The sequence below is a fragment of the Ursus maritimus genome, unplaced genomic scaffold, assembly GCF_017311325.1.
Source record: "Ursus maritimus isolate PB19 unplaced genomic scaffold, ASM1731132v1 scaffold_26, whole genome shotgun sequence".
NCBI classification, from domain to species: Eukaryota; Metazoa; Chordata; class Mammalia; order Carnivora; family Ursidae; genus Ursus; species Ursus maritimus.
The window spans coordinates 3,444,472-3,461,594 of NW_024425119.1; the positions used below are offsets into that span (position 1 = coordinate 3,444,472).

At 36.2% G+C, this 17,123-nt stretch overlaps 1 protein-coding gene across 1 annotated transcript in view; it reads left to right on the plus strand.

Annotated features, from left to right (window-relative positions):
* Window positions 1-17,123, plus strand: part of KDM5A (lysine demethylase 5A) — a 99,426-nt gene that overhangs the window by 34,256 nt on the left and 48,047 nt on the right. The window contains exons 12-14 of the mRNA XM_008704845.2: window positions 939-1,101; window positions 2,763-2,882; window positions 6,684-6,878. Of these exons, the coding sequence (XP_008703067.1) occupies window positions 939-1,101; window positions 2,763-2,882; window positions 6,684-6,878 (478 nt within the window). The remainder of the gene's footprint in view (window positions 1-938; window positions 1,102-2,762; window positions 2,883-6,683; window positions 6,879-17,123) is intronic.

Sequence of the window (17,123 nt, forward strand, 5' to 3'; positions counted from 1 at the left end):
ACACTATGCAATACTGGAAAACCATAGTGATTTTATTTCTTTCCTTCATCACTGTGCTGTGTAATATAATTCTTAGCTGCATGTGGCTATTTGAATTACTTAAGTAAAATTAAAAATGTACTTCCTCAGTTACAGGAACATTTCAAGTGCTTTATGGTCATCGGTGACTAGGGCCATTTGTATTGCCCAGCACAGACATAGAATATTCTCGTTATTACAGTAAGTTCTGTTGGAGACAGCACTGGATTGTATTAGGATTAGGAAATGCAGCTATTTTATAAATAGCATGACTCGCTAAATCCGTTTCCTAGGAGTACAACTTAATATCATAAATGAACTCTAGTCCACTAAAGTCTAGTGCATTAATGATGCCAAGTTTTTGGTCTTTAAGATTTGTAGATAGAACTCTTTTCAGGGTTCAACAATTTCACCCTTGCCTTAGTTTGATGGATAGTAAAATTCAACTTAATGAAGTTATGTAAAGGTATTCTACACTGTTGACTTCAGCTTTGATCATTGTAGGGATAATTGGAATGTCCAGTGGACTTGGGAAGCAAGGTGGTATGTCAGTATCCTTTGGAATGTTTTTTTTCATATAGTGTCTTTCCTATTTAAAGAAACAATTTATTGATCCACCTTAAAGAGTTCATGTGCTTTGAATTGCATTAATTGAATTCATTAATTACATTAATATGATTTTGAATTGAATTCATTCTAATAGTAGTGGTAAGTATGTATCCATCTGTTTATATACTTTGCTTTACCTCCTATTATGAGCACATTTATGAATTGGTTTGCCAGGATTCAGGGTATATAATCTGTGGCAAAATTAATGGAACAAGACAAAGTTAATTATTGTTTATAGCGGATTTGAATGAGAGACCCTGGCCTCATTGGTATCATGCTCACCTAGCTAAACAGTTATTTCCTTTTGCTAGGGGGGAGCCAAAGACATGGTATGGTGTGCCATCTCATGCTGCAGAACAACTGGAGGAGGTGATGAGGGAGCTGGCTCCTGAGTTATTTGAATCCCAGCCTGATCTCCTGCATCAGTTAGTCACCATCATGAACCCCAATGTACTGATGGAGCATGGTGTGCCTGTGAGTCTTTTGTGTCTCCTTTTAGTATTTTTATTTTAAGGTTATGTTAGCTTTGGGGCGCCTGGGTGGCACAGCGGTTGAGCGTCTGCCTTCAGCTCAGGGCATGATCCCGGCGTTATGGGATCGAGCCCCACATCAGGCTCTTCCGCTGTGAGCCTGCTTCTTCCTCTCCCACTCCCCCTACTTGTGTTCCCTCTCTCGCTGGCTGTCTCTCTCTCTGTCAAATAAATAAAATATTAAAAAGGAAAAAAAAAAAGGTTATGTTAGCTTTACCTTAGAATAGCAACATATCTTTTGTTTTATAACTGGAAGCAAAAGATCATTTCATCTTCTAGCCAAATTAGAATTTATATTCTGAAGGGAACAACATTTCTCTGGTTAACAAAGAAGTGTTTTAAAATATTAATCATACTTTATTTATAGCTACATATTAAAATAGCGTTCTGTTTCAGTAAACCATTAAATCCTGGTTTTGTTAAAAATCTTATATTCCTTATTATCTAGTATGTATAATAATACTCTGTATTATTTATTATCTATATTGTCTTTGTTTAGCCAGAGTGTAAGTTTTTCATGTGATAGTTATAATAACTAATACTTCTAATTTGGAGATCAGATTTCATATAAAGATTTCACAGCTTTTTTTATTAATATATGATAATGAAATAATTTGAATACCTTTTTACTTTTTAAAAAAATATTTTATTTATTTATTTTAGAGGGAGAGTGAGAGAGCGTGCAAGCATGAACGGAGGGAGGGGCAGAGGGAGGGGGAGAGAGAGAATCTCTAGCCGAGTCTGCGCTGAGCATGGAACCTGATGTGGGCTGGATCTCATGACTCTGAGATCATGACCTGAGCTGAAATCAGGAGTCGGATGCTTAACCGACTGAGCCACTCAGGCGCCCAGTGTTAGTTTGTGTTTAAAGATTTTATTTATTTATTTATTTATTAGAGGGAGAGAGCATGTGCACACGAGCTGGGGGGAGGGACAGAGTAAGAAGCAGACCCCCCACTCCCAGAAGCAGGAAGCCAGACGTAGGGCTCTATCCCAGGACCCTGGGATCATCACCTGAGCTGAAGGCAGAGTGAATTTATACTAGAATCTGGGATTCTTCTAAAGACACATAGTATTGGGGTGACTGGGTGGCATGGACCCACTCTTTCTAAAATAAATAAATAAAGACACATAATATTTCATAAAAGTAGGTGGGACCCAGGAAAACTGATTTTGGGGATATCTCCATATAACATATGAGCTAATTAATTGGTTAATTTCCAAAAAATTATCCAAGAGTAGGAGGAAATTCCATTCTTTAACGTTATTGACAACACAAGGATAAAAGGAATAAAAGAAAAAGTCTCTTAATTGTAAAAATTTTATCCAATTTCAGAAACCAGTAGCGCAGTGAGTAAGTAACGTTTTCTCTTTGAGAATTTCTTTGTCTACTGCTTCTTGTGAATTATTTTGTTATCAGTGACTATTTTAAGAAGGTAGAGTTGGGCTGCTTCTTAAACTCTGATATTATTTTCTGATATGTGTAGGTAAATGCTTTACTGCTTTTAATTTTAGAAAATGCTTCTGAAAGTGACTGATAAAATCTCTTCCTCTTTTTTGTTGTTTTTATTTTGTTTTGTATTCCTGTTCCCACTTTGCGTTTAGGTGTACAGGACCAATCAGTGTGCTGGCGAGTTTGTTGTGACATTTCCTCGTGCCTATCATTCTGGATTTAACCAGGGCTACAACTTTGCTGAAGCTGTGAACTTCTGTACTGCTGACTGGGTCTGTTCTATAGCAAGTAGCTGTTGTACGTCTACTAACACCCCTGGAAAATGCATCTTAGTGGCCAGATTTGCTTAGTTGGGGAGGGGAGGATTCATGAACATTTCAGTAGAGACTGGAATGGCTGTTGTAATTTAGAAAGTTCAGTTAGAGTTTCCATTATAGTTTTTGTTTGGAAGATTTTACAGTTTTACTTCTCATCCATTCATTCTTTTCCCTATTCTGTTTGAATTTTAAATGAGCACTTGATAATTTTTGAATCTTTCTTTCTGAGAGACTATGGTTCTTCTAGCCTTTGCTTTCTCTGAGCAACTTAAGGATTTCATAATGACAACTAGATCTTTTTTTTTTTTTGATAACCAGATCTTTTTAAGAATTAATTTTATCCGTATTTTCAAATGTCTAACTCAGATTTTTATTTTTAAAATATCCCTTTGTTACTTTCCTTCTTATAGACAGGTGATTTTATTCTTCCTACCATTTTATGTTTTTTTGTATTTCTTTTAAAAAACTTATTTTAAAGAATAACTATAATATTGAGGTTGCTGTGGCATATACCTTTGTTTAAATGATAATGCCAGGGGTGCCTGGGTGGCTCAATCAGTTAAGCGTCTGACTTCGGCTCAGGTCATGATCCTGGAGTCCTGGGATCGAGTCCTGCATCAGGCGCCCTCCTCAGCAGGGAGCTTTTCCCTGTACCCCTCCCCCCTGTTTGTGCTCTCTCTCGTTCTCTCTCAAATAAATAAAATCTTTTAAAAAATAAAATAAATGATAGTGATTGCTATTTTGCTTTTCTGTATGAGTAAGATATCAAAAAGTAACTAGTTATGATTATGTCATGTTGGTTGGGAAAAGACTGCAAATTTATGATGCACTCTTTTACTTTATTTTTCCTTTAGTGATTCTCTCTTTTTTGGTCTCCTCTCAACATTTGGGGAGGGTTTTTTTTTTGTTTGTTTTGTTTTTTGAGAGAGAGAGAGAGAGCACCCAGAAGGAGAGAGAGAATCTTAGCAGACTCCGCGCTGAACACAGAGCTTGATGCGTGGCTTGATCTCATTGAGGTCAGAACTCTGAGATCACTACCTCAGCAAAATCAAGAGTCAGATGCCAACCAACTGAGCCACCTAGGTGTCCCAAGGGGGAGATTTTTAGTAATACTGGGTCTTATGTTTCCTGTAGGCACATTAATTTATTAAATTTCATGATTCATGATTTCATGATTTGTTAATAAATGACATGATGAGTAATCTTTTTTGATCTAGTAATTTAAAACATTATTAGGCTTAGGAAGCAGTATGAGCAGGGCTGAGCTTAGGACTTTCCCTTGAAGGTCTATTTTTTAAAATTCAACTAACATTTATCAAAATGTTTATGATTTACTTGATTCTTGGCTAGATGTAGGGTTGAAAATAGAGATAATTCAGAAATGAATTAGAGATGGTTTCTTCCTTTAACGTGTTCACTATTATTGATGTGTGGCCTTGGGGAGCTCTTTTAATTTCACTGGGCCTAAGTTTTTCACCTTGTATGTGAAGATACTAAGATTTGCTAAATAACCTCAAACAAGTGAGATGATATATGTAGAAGTCCTTGAAACTCTTTAGAAGAAGGGTGTGATAGAAATGAAGAGTTATAGCAGCTTTAGATTTGGAATATAGTGATGGTATTAAGTTTTATAAGCCACAATGGATTATCAGTTCTATTTAATGTGGGTTCTTTACAGATTATAATAATTAAGATCTGCATATTTTCTTGCTATTGTTAATAAACTATGTGAAAAATGTTTAACAAGTAAATATTTATGAAGTAGGAAATGAAAGTTGTTAATAGACAAGATAATCGCTAATTGTAAATTCAGTATCATTGTTTTCTTTGGAGAGTTTGTTTCTTTAAAAGAGTATGTAGGGGTGCTGGGTGGCTCAGTCAGTTAAGCATCCGACTCTTGCTCTTGGCTCAGGTCATGATCTCAGGGTCATGAGTTCAAGTCCTGCATTGGTCTCCACACTGGGCATGGAGCCTACTTAAAAAAAGGGTATGGGGGGGCGCCTGGGTGGCACAGCGGTTGGGCGTCTGCCTTCGGCTCGGGGCGTGATCCCGGCGATCTGGGATCGAGCCTCACATCAGGCTCTTCTGCTATGAGCCTGCTTCTTCCTCTCCCACTCCCTGTGCTTGTGTTCCCTCTCTCAGCTGGCTGTCTCTGTCTCTGTCAAATAAATAAAATCTTTAAAAAAAAAAGGGTATGGAAATACTGCTTGATATAGAGATAGTCTTACATTCTCAAAATGTGAGTCCTGTGATTGTCTTCTGCCTTTCTCAAAATGGAGGTGATTTCTTAAAGGCTCTTAAAGGTCCATTTTCTTATTTTTTCTCTTTTATATCATAGTTTTTAAATATAAACTAAAACTCCCATTTAAACTACCCAAGTTTTCCCACTGGACAGGAGGACAGAAGTTGGGGAAAGAGAGAGAGAAAGGAGGGAGAAGGGATGGAAGAAGTGTGTGTGTGTGTGTATATGTGTGTGTTTGTATGTATAGGCTTACCTTGTTTTATTGCACTTTGCTTTATTGAACTCCACACATACTGCATCTTTTACAAATTGAGGGCTTGTGGCAACCCTTTGTCAAGACAGCAAGTCTATTGACACCATTTTTCCAATAGCATTTATTCACTTCATGTCTTTGTGTCACATTTTGGGAATTCTGGCAATATTTCAAACTTCTTTGTTATTATTTGTTATTGTGATCTATGATTAGTAATTATGACTTGCTGAAAGCTCTGGTAGTGGTTAGCATTTTTTAACAAGAAAGTATTTTTGAATTAAGTTGTGTACATTGTTTTTTTAGACATAAGGCTTTTGCACACTATATAGACTACAGTATAATGTAAACATAACTTTTATATGCACTGGAAAACCAAATCAGTCATTTTGCTCACTTTTTTGTGATACTTTATTTATGGTGGTCTGGAACCAAACCCACAGTATCTCCAAGGTATGCCTATATAATATGACTAGTATCATAATTTGGCTTAAATCTTGATGGTTAAAGAAATTTTCAGACTTTATCTTAAAGGGTGTATCTGATGATTTATGAAAAGTGATCATCTGGTGATTTGTTTATTCATTTAGGGAGAATAAGGTGTATAATCTCATGATTTCACTTGGATTTTCTTTAGGTCAGACTGATTTTTTAAAAGAATTTCTAGATGCTAAAATGTAAATCAGCTTTTGCTTTGATTCTTAAAAGTCAGTTAATGTGAATTGCTGAAGTGCTTTTTTTCTCCCCTTTTCTTTCTTTCTTTCTTTCTTTCTTTCTTTCTTTCTTTCTTTCTTTCCTTTTCTTTTCTTTTCTTTTCTTTTCTTTTTTTTTAACTTTTAATAACATCTCTGCTTTTTGGTCTGTGGAAACTTCCTTGCTGGATATGCCCTTTTAACCTTTATTACCTTAATGTTTTTTCTTTTCTCTTTAAAGGCAGCTTATGTCAAAGTGATCTAAAAGAGTTTGCTGCCTCATTTAAATATCAAGGAACTTGTACTTCTTGTACATAACGAGTAGAAAATCAGTAGCTTAGGCTAGAAGCTTAGCATCTCAAATTATGGAAATTTTCAGTGGGAAGGCCTTTGAAANNNNCTGCTGGGTCATAAAGATTTAATATTTACAGTTCCTCTTATGTTCAAATGGAATTTGTTATTCTGCCTTTTTTTTTTTTTAATAATAAAACAGAGGATCTGTAGGCTAAATAGTGGTTTTGTTCTGGAATATGTTACAGGCAAGTAATTTAATTTGAGAATCTTGTTTACAGTTGCCCATTGGACGTCAGTGTGTCAATCATTACCGACGGCTAAGGCGCCATTGTGTCTTTTCACATGAAGAACTCATTTTCAAGATGGCAGCAGATCCAGAATGCTTAGATGTGGGACTGGCTGCCATGGTATGCAAAGAATTGACTCTCATGACTGAAGAAGAGACAAGATTAAGGGAGTCTGTTGTACAAATGGTGAGTTTGTGGAACACATTTTCTGTATTTGACACTGCTCATGGAATATACAAAAACTGAACCTGTAGAAAGAATCCATTTCATCTTTGATTCCTTTAGAAGTTGAACACAAAAATCACAAGTTTGGAGAAGGGGTGTGTGTGTGTGTGTGTGTGTGTTTAAAGATTTATTTATTTTAGAGAGAGAGTGAGCACATGATGGGGAGGGGCAGAGGGAGAGGGTTAGAGAATCTCAGGTACACTCTGCTGCTGAGCGTGGAGCCTGATACGGGTCTTGATCTGATCAAGACCTGACGTGAGATCAAGACCTGAGTCAAGAGTTGGGTGCTTAACCGACTGTGCCACCAGGCACCCTGGAGAAAGTATATTTTTATACTTGCTATTTTGGGTTCTACAAACTGAAAAGTTTTAGGAATCTTTATGTCACCTCTAGATTTTAAAAAATGGAATTGTGTCATATAGAATTTCTTAGGTATATATTTATTTTTTAAATCTTCTATATGTAGTATTTCTTTAAATAAGAAAGTTCAAATCCTTTTCTCTGAGCTTTGAAATTAAATAAAAGTTGTGTTTCTGGTGATTCCAGCTGTCAGAGTGGATTGATCTGGTTTTTTTGTTTTTGTTTTTTTCCTCTAAGTAATTTAATGAGTAGGAAGTACTGAATAACCAAGTGTTGGGATTTTTTTTTTCTTCCCCCCCCTCCCCAGTTTGGAAGCCAGTTGAATTTCTGATGGAATTCTTTATAATGGTGGTGGCTGGGCAGTGGGTTGGCCATACCCTCCCCACAAGTGTTGGGATTTTGAATGCTTGGAATAAACTAAACCTTTGTCACAATCAAGATAATGAACATACCACCTTCAGAAGTTTTCTTGTGCCCCTTTATGATCCTCCTTTCTTGTCCCATTCCCCCTCTTCACTACTCCCACTCCACCCCTTCCAGGAAAACACCAATTGGCTTTCTTTAGTGTGCCTTTGTAAAAAAATGTCTTATTTAAATTGAGTCATACTGTTTATACTTTTTGCTTAGTGTCTTTTACTTAACATAATTACTTAGAGATTCATTTATGTTTTTCCATGTATTAATTGTTTATTCTTTTTAATTGTCAAGTAGTTGCCAAGTATCTATTGTGTGGATATACCACAGTTTATCTCTTCACTTATGAATGGACATTTTAATTGTTTTTAACTTTTGCCTGTTATGAATTAAGCTGCTGTGGACATTTCTGAACAACTTTCTATGTTGACATATACTTTGATTTCTCTTGGATAAATACTAGGACTGGAATGGCTGGGTTATATGATGTATGTTTAATTTTTTCTAAAAACTGCCAAACTGTATTCTAAAACAGTTTTTACAGTTCTGCCAGGAATATGAGAGTTCCACTTGACCTGCAGTTTCACTGACATTTGGAATTTTAACTTTAGGTATTCTTTTTTTTTTTTAAGATTTTATGCACTTATTGGAGAGAGAGAGTGAGTGAGAGAGAGCGCACAAGCTAGAAGAGAGGCAGAGGGAGAGAGAGAAGCAGGCTCCCCAAGAGCAGGGAGCCTGATGCAGGACTCGATCCCAGGACCCCTGGATCATGACCTGAGTTGAAGGCAGACACTTAACCAACTGAGCCACCCAGGTGTCCCAATTTTAGATATTCTAATAGGTTTGTTGTGGTAGTTCACCATGACTTTAATTTTAATGACTAATGATGTTGGGTACCTTCTAGGTGCTTATTTGCTGTATATATATCTTTGAGGGAAGATTCTGTTCAAATCTTTTGCCCAACTTTTAAAACTTGGGCTGTTACTGAAATTTTGAGAGTTCTTTAGTTAGTTTAGATACAAATTCTTTACCAGATAGGTGATTTGAAAATATTTTCTTCCAGTCTGTGGCTTGTCTTTTCCTTTATGTAATAGTATTTTTTTGAAGAACAGGAATTTCTTTGGTTTATCAATTTTTTCTTTTATGGCCTGTGCTTTTGGCTATATCTAAGAAATCTTTGCTTAACTCAGGATAACAAAGATTATCTCCTATGCTTTCCAGAAATGTTTTAGTTTTAGCGCATACATTTATGTGTATGGTCTATTTCAAGTTAATTTTTGTATGTGGAATGAGGTATGGGTCAAAGTTTATTTTCTTGCATATGTCACTTATGATTTCAAGCCCACTTATGAGAATACTAATTTGAGATTTCCTGTTTTGGCTTAATTGGTTTAGCTAACTCAATAACCAAGTAACCAAGAATAACAAGAACAGTTGGTAGGTTGAGAAGACACTTTATTTTTTGACATATCCCAAGTGGTAGAATTTAACAGAAGCCTTGTTTCCTCTCAGTAAAATCAGAATTTTCTTGAAAGCACCATTTTTAGTTAGAAAAGTTTATATAATCACAAAATTAAGTACGTTGTGTCTATTTTGAAAGAATTTCAAATAATGGGTTCTTTATATATTAAGTTAGATTTAAAGAGTTTTAAGAAAACGAATATAGGTTTTAGCTGAAGAACAATACTGTAGTGGATAGCGATTTGGATATGAAAAGTAAAAGAAAAATCGATTTCATCACTCTTTTTATGGGCATAAATGGGGAAAAAAAATCTTTAAACCAAAACTATGTATAGCTATGTAAGGCTATATAAAGCTGTATAAAGCTATACATATTACAAATGATGAAATATTATTATAAGCTAATTATTTTTAAGAATTTATGTTAACTTGGAAATAAGAATTTTTACTAATGGTCACATTTCTTTTTCTAGTTTGAATTACCTGTGATCAGAAACAAGAGGGACACCTGGGTGGTTGAGTCAGTTAAGTGTCTGCCTTTGGCTCAGGTCATGATCTCTCAGGGTTCTGGAATCAAGCCCCACTGAGGGCTCCCTGCTCAGAAGGGAGTCTGCTTCTCCCTCTGTCCCTCCGCCCTGCTCATGCTCTCTCTCTCTTAAATAAATAAAAAAAATCTTTATTAAAAAAAACAACAAGAGACAAGTGAATCTTGTTTTTGCTTTTTTAAAAAATTTCTTTCAGGTAAGTGAATGTATGACCTGATATAGTTAATATTCACGTGTTATACCTGTATTCTTAAAAGTTTTCTTTGATTGTTTGCTTATTTTTTATTAGCTTTCTTATTTTATTATTTTTTTTAATAAGACTGTCTTTTCAGAGTAGTTGAAAGTTCACAGCAAAACGAGGGAAAGGGTAGGGTACAGAGATTTCCCATATATCTTCCATTCCCACACATGTAATGCCTTCTACATTATCAACATCTGCTAGAGTGGTACATTTGTTATAATTGATAAACCTGCATTGACATATCATAATCACCCAAAGTCCATAGTTTATGTTATGCTTCACTCTTGGTGTATATTTTGTGTGTTTGGATGAATATATAATGACATGTATCCATCATTAAGTATCATACAGAGTATTTCCACTTCACTAAAATTACTCTGTGTTTCACCTGTTCATCACTACCCTACTTCCACTGGCAAATACTGATCTTTTTACTATTTCTATAGTTTTGCCTTTATGTCATATAGTTGAAATCATACAGTGTGTTGTCTTTTCACATTGCCTTTCACTTTTTTCATGTGAATGTCCAGTTGTTCCAGCACCATTTATTGAAAAGACTGTCTTTGCTCCATTGTATTGCCTTCTTTGTGAAAGATCAGTTGACTGTATTTATGTGAGTTTGTTTCTGCATCCTCTGTTGTGTCCCATTGATTGATTTCTCTATTCTTTTGTAATACCACATAGTCTTCATTACTTCTGTAGGTTTATACTGTTTTAAAAATTTTATTTATTTTTTATTTGAGTACAGTTGACACATAGCTTACTTTAGTTTCAGGTGTATAATTTATAGTAAGTCTTGAAGTCAGTTAGTGTTAGTCTTTTGACTTTGTTCTTCTGCAGTATTGAGCTGACTATTATGAGTGTTTTATCTTACCATATAAACTTAAGAATACTTTGTTGATATCCATAAAATAACTTGCAGGGATTTTTATTTTGATTGTACTAGATTTATAGATTAAGTTGGGAAGAACTGACATCTTGACAGCACTGAACATGGAATACCTCCATCCATGAACATGGAACACTTCTCCATTTATTTAGCTCTTTGATTTTGTTCAAGGAGTTCTGTAGTTTTCTTTCTTGCACATGTTTTGTTAGAAACCTAAGTATTTCATTTTTGGAGAGTGCTAATATAAATAGTAATTTGTTTTTAATTTCAAATTCCACTTGTTTGTTACTGGTATATAGGAAAGAGATTGAATTATATACCAAGCTTGAATCCTGTGTAACCTTGCTCTTATTGCTTATTAGTTCCAAGAGTGTTTTTGTCAGTTCTTTCAGATTTTCTGCGTGGATGATCTTATGATCCATAAACAAAGATGGTTTGGTTTCTTCCTTCCCAATATGTATCCTTTTTATTTCCTGTTCTTGTCTTATTGTATTAGCTAGGCCTTCCTGTTGAAAAGGAGTGGTGGGAGGGGACATTCTTGTCTTGAACCTGATCTTAGTAGAAAAATTTATCAAGAATGGGTGTCAAATGCTTTTTCTGCATCTATTGATATAATCAGGTGGCAGGGTTTGGGAGGATTGACTCCAAGTTTGAAAGAAGTTCTAATTGTTGCATACTTGGGGTGAATTCCACTTGATTTTGTCATGTAATTCTTATATATTGTGGGATTCAACTTGCTAGTTTTGTTGAAGATTTTTGCATCTATGTTCATGAGAGATATTGGCCTGTAGTGGTTTTGGTAGCAGGGTAACGGTGGCCTCATAGAATGAGTTAAGTGTTTTCTCTGCTTCTGTCCTTGGAAAGAGATCATAGAGACTTGGTATAATTTCTTCCATAAATATTTGGTAGAATTCACCAATGAACCCATTTGGGTCTGGTGCTTTTTGTTTTGGAAGGTTATTAATTATTGATTGGATTTTCTCAGTAGATGTATAGAGCTATTCGGATTGTGTGTGTGTGAATTTTGATGGATTGTCTTTCCAGGAGTTGGTCCATTTCATCTGGTTATGAAATTTGTGGGTATAGAGTTGTTTATAGTATTCTTAATGCTATCCTTTCAATGTCCATGGGATCTTTAGTGATGTCCCCTTTTTCACTTCTGATTTTAGTAATTTGTGTCTGTTTTTTTGTTGTTGTTTTTTATTTGTTTTTTTTAGTTAGCCCAGCTAGAGGCTTATCAGTATCATTGAACTTTTCTTAGGACCAGTTTTTGGTTTTATTGATTTTTCTCTATTGATTTCCTGTTTTTAATTTCACTGATTTCTGCTTTAATTCTTTTTTTTTTTTTAAGATTTTACTTATTTATTTTAGAGAGAGAGAGAGAGTGAGCAAGTGGAGGGAGGGGAAGAGGTAGAGAATCTCAAGCAGACTACACGCTGAGCACAGAGCCCAATGCAGGGCTTGATCTCACGACCCTGAGATCATGACCTGCGCTCAGATCAGGAGTTGAATGCTTAACCAACTGAGCCACCCAGGCGCCGTGCCCCTCTTCTGCTTACTTTGGATTTAATTTGATCTTCTTTGTCTAGTTTCCTAAAGTGGAAACTTAGGTTATTCATTTTATATATGTTTATTTAAAATGGAATTCCTTGGGGTCCCTGGCTGGCTCAGTCAGTAGAATGCAACTCTTGATTTGGGGATTGTGAATTAGAGCCCCATGTTGGGTGTAGAGATTACTTAAAAATAAAGTCTTAAAAAAAAAAAAAGGGAATTCCTTTTCCATTGCCTGGTGTCTGTCTTTTGAAGCTTGAAATTTAATTTCATTTTAATGTGCCTTTGCTTTATTGTGTTTCATATATATTGTGTTTTTTACAAATTGAAGGTTTGTGGCAACCTTGCATTGAGCAGGTTTATTGGCCCCATTTTTCAAACAGCATTTGCTCACTTTGTGTCTCTGTGTCACATTTAGTAATTCTCACAATATTTCAGACTTTTTATTTTATTTCATTTATTTATTTTGTTCATTTTTAATTGTCATATAGTATACAGTGTTTTGTAAGTTTCCAGGTGTACAATATAGTGATTCAGCAATTCTGTATATTACTCAGTGCTCATCACAATAAGTGTACTCTTAATCCCCTCTACCTATTTCATCTATCCCCCCACCCACCTCCCTTCTGGTAACCACCAGTTTATTCTCTGTATTTAATAGAATCTGGGGCACGTGGCTGGCTCAGTCGGTGACTCTTCATCTCAGGGTCATGAGCTTGAGCCCCATGTTGGGTGTAAAGCTTACTTAAAAAAAGAAAGTGGAATACCCTTAATAGAGTCTTGTTTTTTTGTGTTTGTCTTTTTCATTTTGTTTCTTAAATTCCACATATGAGTGAAATCAGATGATATTTGTCTTTCTCTGATTTGTATTACTTAGAATTATATCCTCTAGATCCATCCATTTGTTGCAAATGTCAAGTTTTCATTCTTTTTTATGGATGAATAATATTCCACTGTATTTATACCACATCTTTATCCATTCATCTATCAGTGAACCCTCGAGTTGCTTCCATAATTTGGCTATTGTAAATAATGCTGTAATAAACATGAGGGTGCATATATCTTTTCAAATTAGTGTTTTCATATTCTTTGGGTAATTACCCAGTAGTGCAATTCCTGAATCATATGGTGATTCTTTAATTTTTTGAGGAACCTCCATATGTTTTCCACAATGGCTGCACCAGTTTTCATTTCCACTAGCAGTGCACAAGGGTTCCTTTTTCTCCACATCCTTGCCAACACTTGTTTCTTGTATTTTTTATTTTAATCATTCTAATAGGCACAAAACCTCATTGATTTGCGTTTCTCTGATGGGTGATGTTGAGCATCTTTTCATGTGTCTCTTTGCCATCTGGATGTCTATGGAGAAATGTCTGTTCATGTCTTCTGCCCTTTCTTTTTTTTTTAAATAGGCTCCACATCCATCGTGGAGCCCAACGTGGGGCTTTAACTCACGACCCTGAGATCAAGACCTGAGCTGAGATCAGGAGTCGGATGCTTAACCAACTGAGCCACGCAGGCGCCCCTTCCCATTTTTTAATTGGTCAGACTTTTTTGTTATTATAATTGTTATGGTCATTTTGATGAGTGATCTTTGATGTTACTGTTGTCATTGTTTTGGGTTCCACGACCTGACAGTGAACTTAATACATAAATGTTGAGTATATTCTGCCTGTTCTGCCAACTGGCGGTTTCCTCATTTCTCTTTGTGTGTCTGTCAGGCTTCTTTGAGACACAATGATATTGAAATTAGGCCAATTAACCCTACAATAGCCTGTTAAGTGTTCAAGCAGAAGGAAGAGTCACGTATCTCTCACTTCAGATCAGAAACTAGAAATGATTAAGGTTAGTGAGGAAGGCATGCAGAAAGCCTAGATAGGTCAAAAGCTAGGCTTCTTATGCCAGAGAGTTAGCCATGGTGTGAATGCAAAGGAATAGTTCTTGAAGGAACTTAAAAATACTAAAAAAAACACCCCAAAAAAAAAAAAAAAAAAAAAAAAATACTACTCTAGTGAACACATGAACAATAAGAAACTTAAAAGAGCCTTATTGCTGATATGCTGCAAGTTTTAGTGATCTGGATACAAGATGGAACCATCCACAACATTTCTTTATGCCAAGGCCTAATCCATTGCAAGGCCCCAACTCCCCAGTTTTATGTAGGCTGAGAGAGGTAAGGAAGCTGCAGAAGTTTGAAGCTAGCAGAGGTTGGTTCATGAAGTTTAAGGAAAGTAGTCATCTCCGTACCACAGAAATGCAAGATGAAACAGCAGGTGTTAATACAGAAGCTGCAGCAGGTTATCCAGAAGAACTAGTTAAAATCATCGGTGAAGGTGGCTACACTAAGTACAGATTTTCAGTGTTGACGAAACTGCCTTCTATTGGAAGAAGATGCCATCTAGGACTTTGATAGCTAGAGAGAAGTTAATGCCTGGCTTCAAAGTTTCAAAGGGCTGACTCTCTTGTTAGGGACTAATACAGCTGATGACTTTAAGTTGAAGCCAGTGCTCATTTATCATTCTGCAAATCACTGTCCTTAAGAATTATGGAAGTATACTCTGTGTTCTGTAACTGGAACAACAAAGCCTGGATGACAGCACATCTGTTTACAAATGGTTTGGACCCACTCTGCAGAGAAAAAGATCCTTTCAAAATATGACTGTTCATTAACAATGCACCTGGTCACCTAAGAGCTCTGATGGAGATGTGCAACAAAATGAATGTTGTTTTCATGCTGTGAACATTCTGTAGCCCATGGATCAAGAAGTCATTCGACTTTCAAATCTTACTATTTAAGAAATATATTTTGTAAGGCCATAGCTGCCATGGATAGTGACTCTGCTGATGGATCTAGGGAGAGTAAATGAAAAACCTTCCGGAAAAGGTTCACTATTCTAGATGCCATTAAGAACATCCGTGATAGTTGGAACTAGGTCTAAATATCAACATGAACAGGAGTTTGGAAGAAGTTGATTGCAATCATGGCATGGATGACTTTGAGGTGTTCAGGACTTCAGTGGAGGAAGTAACTGCAGATGGGGTCGAAATAGCAGAACTCGAATTAGAAGTGGAGCCTGAAGGTGGGACTAAATTGGTACAAACTCAGGATAAAACTTGAGCAGATGAGGAGTTGCTTCTTAGGGATAAGCAGAGAAAGTGGTTTCTTGAGATGAAATCTGCTGGTGAAGATGCTGTGAAGACTACAAAAATGAAGACAAAGAATTTAGAGTATTACATAAACTTAGTGAATAAAGCAGTGGCAGGGTTTGAGAGGATTGACTCCAAATTTGAAAGAAGTTCCAATTGTGGGTGAAATGCTATCAAAGAAGCATTGTATGCTTCAGAGAAATCACATGTGAAAGAAAGAGACAATTGATGTGGCAGACTCCATTGTTGTTGTTGTTGTTGTTATTGTTGTTTTAAGTAGGCTCCACACCGTCTTTGGGGCTTGAACTCATGACCCTGAAATCCAGAGTCATGTGCTCTACCAACTGAGCCAGCCAGACGCCCCAGACTCCATTGTTTTATTTTAAGAAATTGCCCCAGCCACCCCAACCTTCAGCAGCCACCCTCTGATCAGTCAGCAGCCTGGTCAACATGAAAACAAGACCCTCCAGCAGTGAAAAGCTCAGATGATGTTGAGCATTTTTTAGCAATAAAGTATTTTTTAATTAAGGTATATACATTGCTTTTTAGATATAATACTATTGCACATTTAATAGGCTACAGTGTAGGGTAAATATAACTTTTATATGTGCTAAGAAACCAGAAAGTTCATTTGACTTGTTTAATTATGATACTCTTTGTTATTGTGGTCTGGAATCAAACCCACAATATCTCCAAGGTCTGCCTGTACATTGGTAGATACTCATGAAGTCAGTTTTTGTGGTATGGTCTCATTTCAGGTTTAACCTGTGTTATTAATGGGGCATTGCTTTTCCTTGTTCTACAATAATTTGAATATCACATCTATTGATCATTTTATTTATCCTTTGATCACATTTCTCCGAGGACTGTTTTCCTATTAACTTCTCCCTGTGCCCTTGAGACGCTAATCTCTACCCTTTCTTTGCATATTGTACACTTGTCTTTCCTATCTTGAAGAAAGTTTTCATTTTTTTCCTTCCAAAAAACTTCTTGAGTGGTTTTTCTGTGAACAGTGCCCTCATTTCCTTTTTATCCCTTCATTGTCACTGTCATTTTGAAACTCTCAGAATTTGCTAGTGACTTTATTGCCAAGTCTAATTGTTTTTTGTCTTTTATCCCCATGACCTCTTTGTTGCACTATATTTTGTTTCTTTGTTCCTTTCCCTAACACTCACTCTACTGTTCCTTCAGCATCTGGTAACATTTCCCAGTCACTTTTTAAAAAAAGTTTGTTTGATTGATGTTAGAGAGAGAGAGACAGAAAGAAAGTGAGCTGGGGGAGGGACAGGGAAAGGGAGAGAGAGAATCCACAAGCAGACTCCCTGCTGAGCATGGAGCCCGACTTGGGGCTCCATCCCAGGACCCTGAGATCGTGACCTGAGTTGAAACCAAGAGTCAGCCTCTCAACCAGCTGAGCCACCCAGGCGCCCCTTGCCAGTCACTTTTAATTATTTTCCTCATCTTCAATTGCTAGTGTTTGCAGGGTGCAGCCTTTATTTTCTATTTTTTTCCTTTTGTGCTACCTTTCGAGGAATTCTTAGCCTTTCTTAGGATTTTACCTCTCTTTCAGCTGTTACCTTGTGGTTTCATTTCTCAGG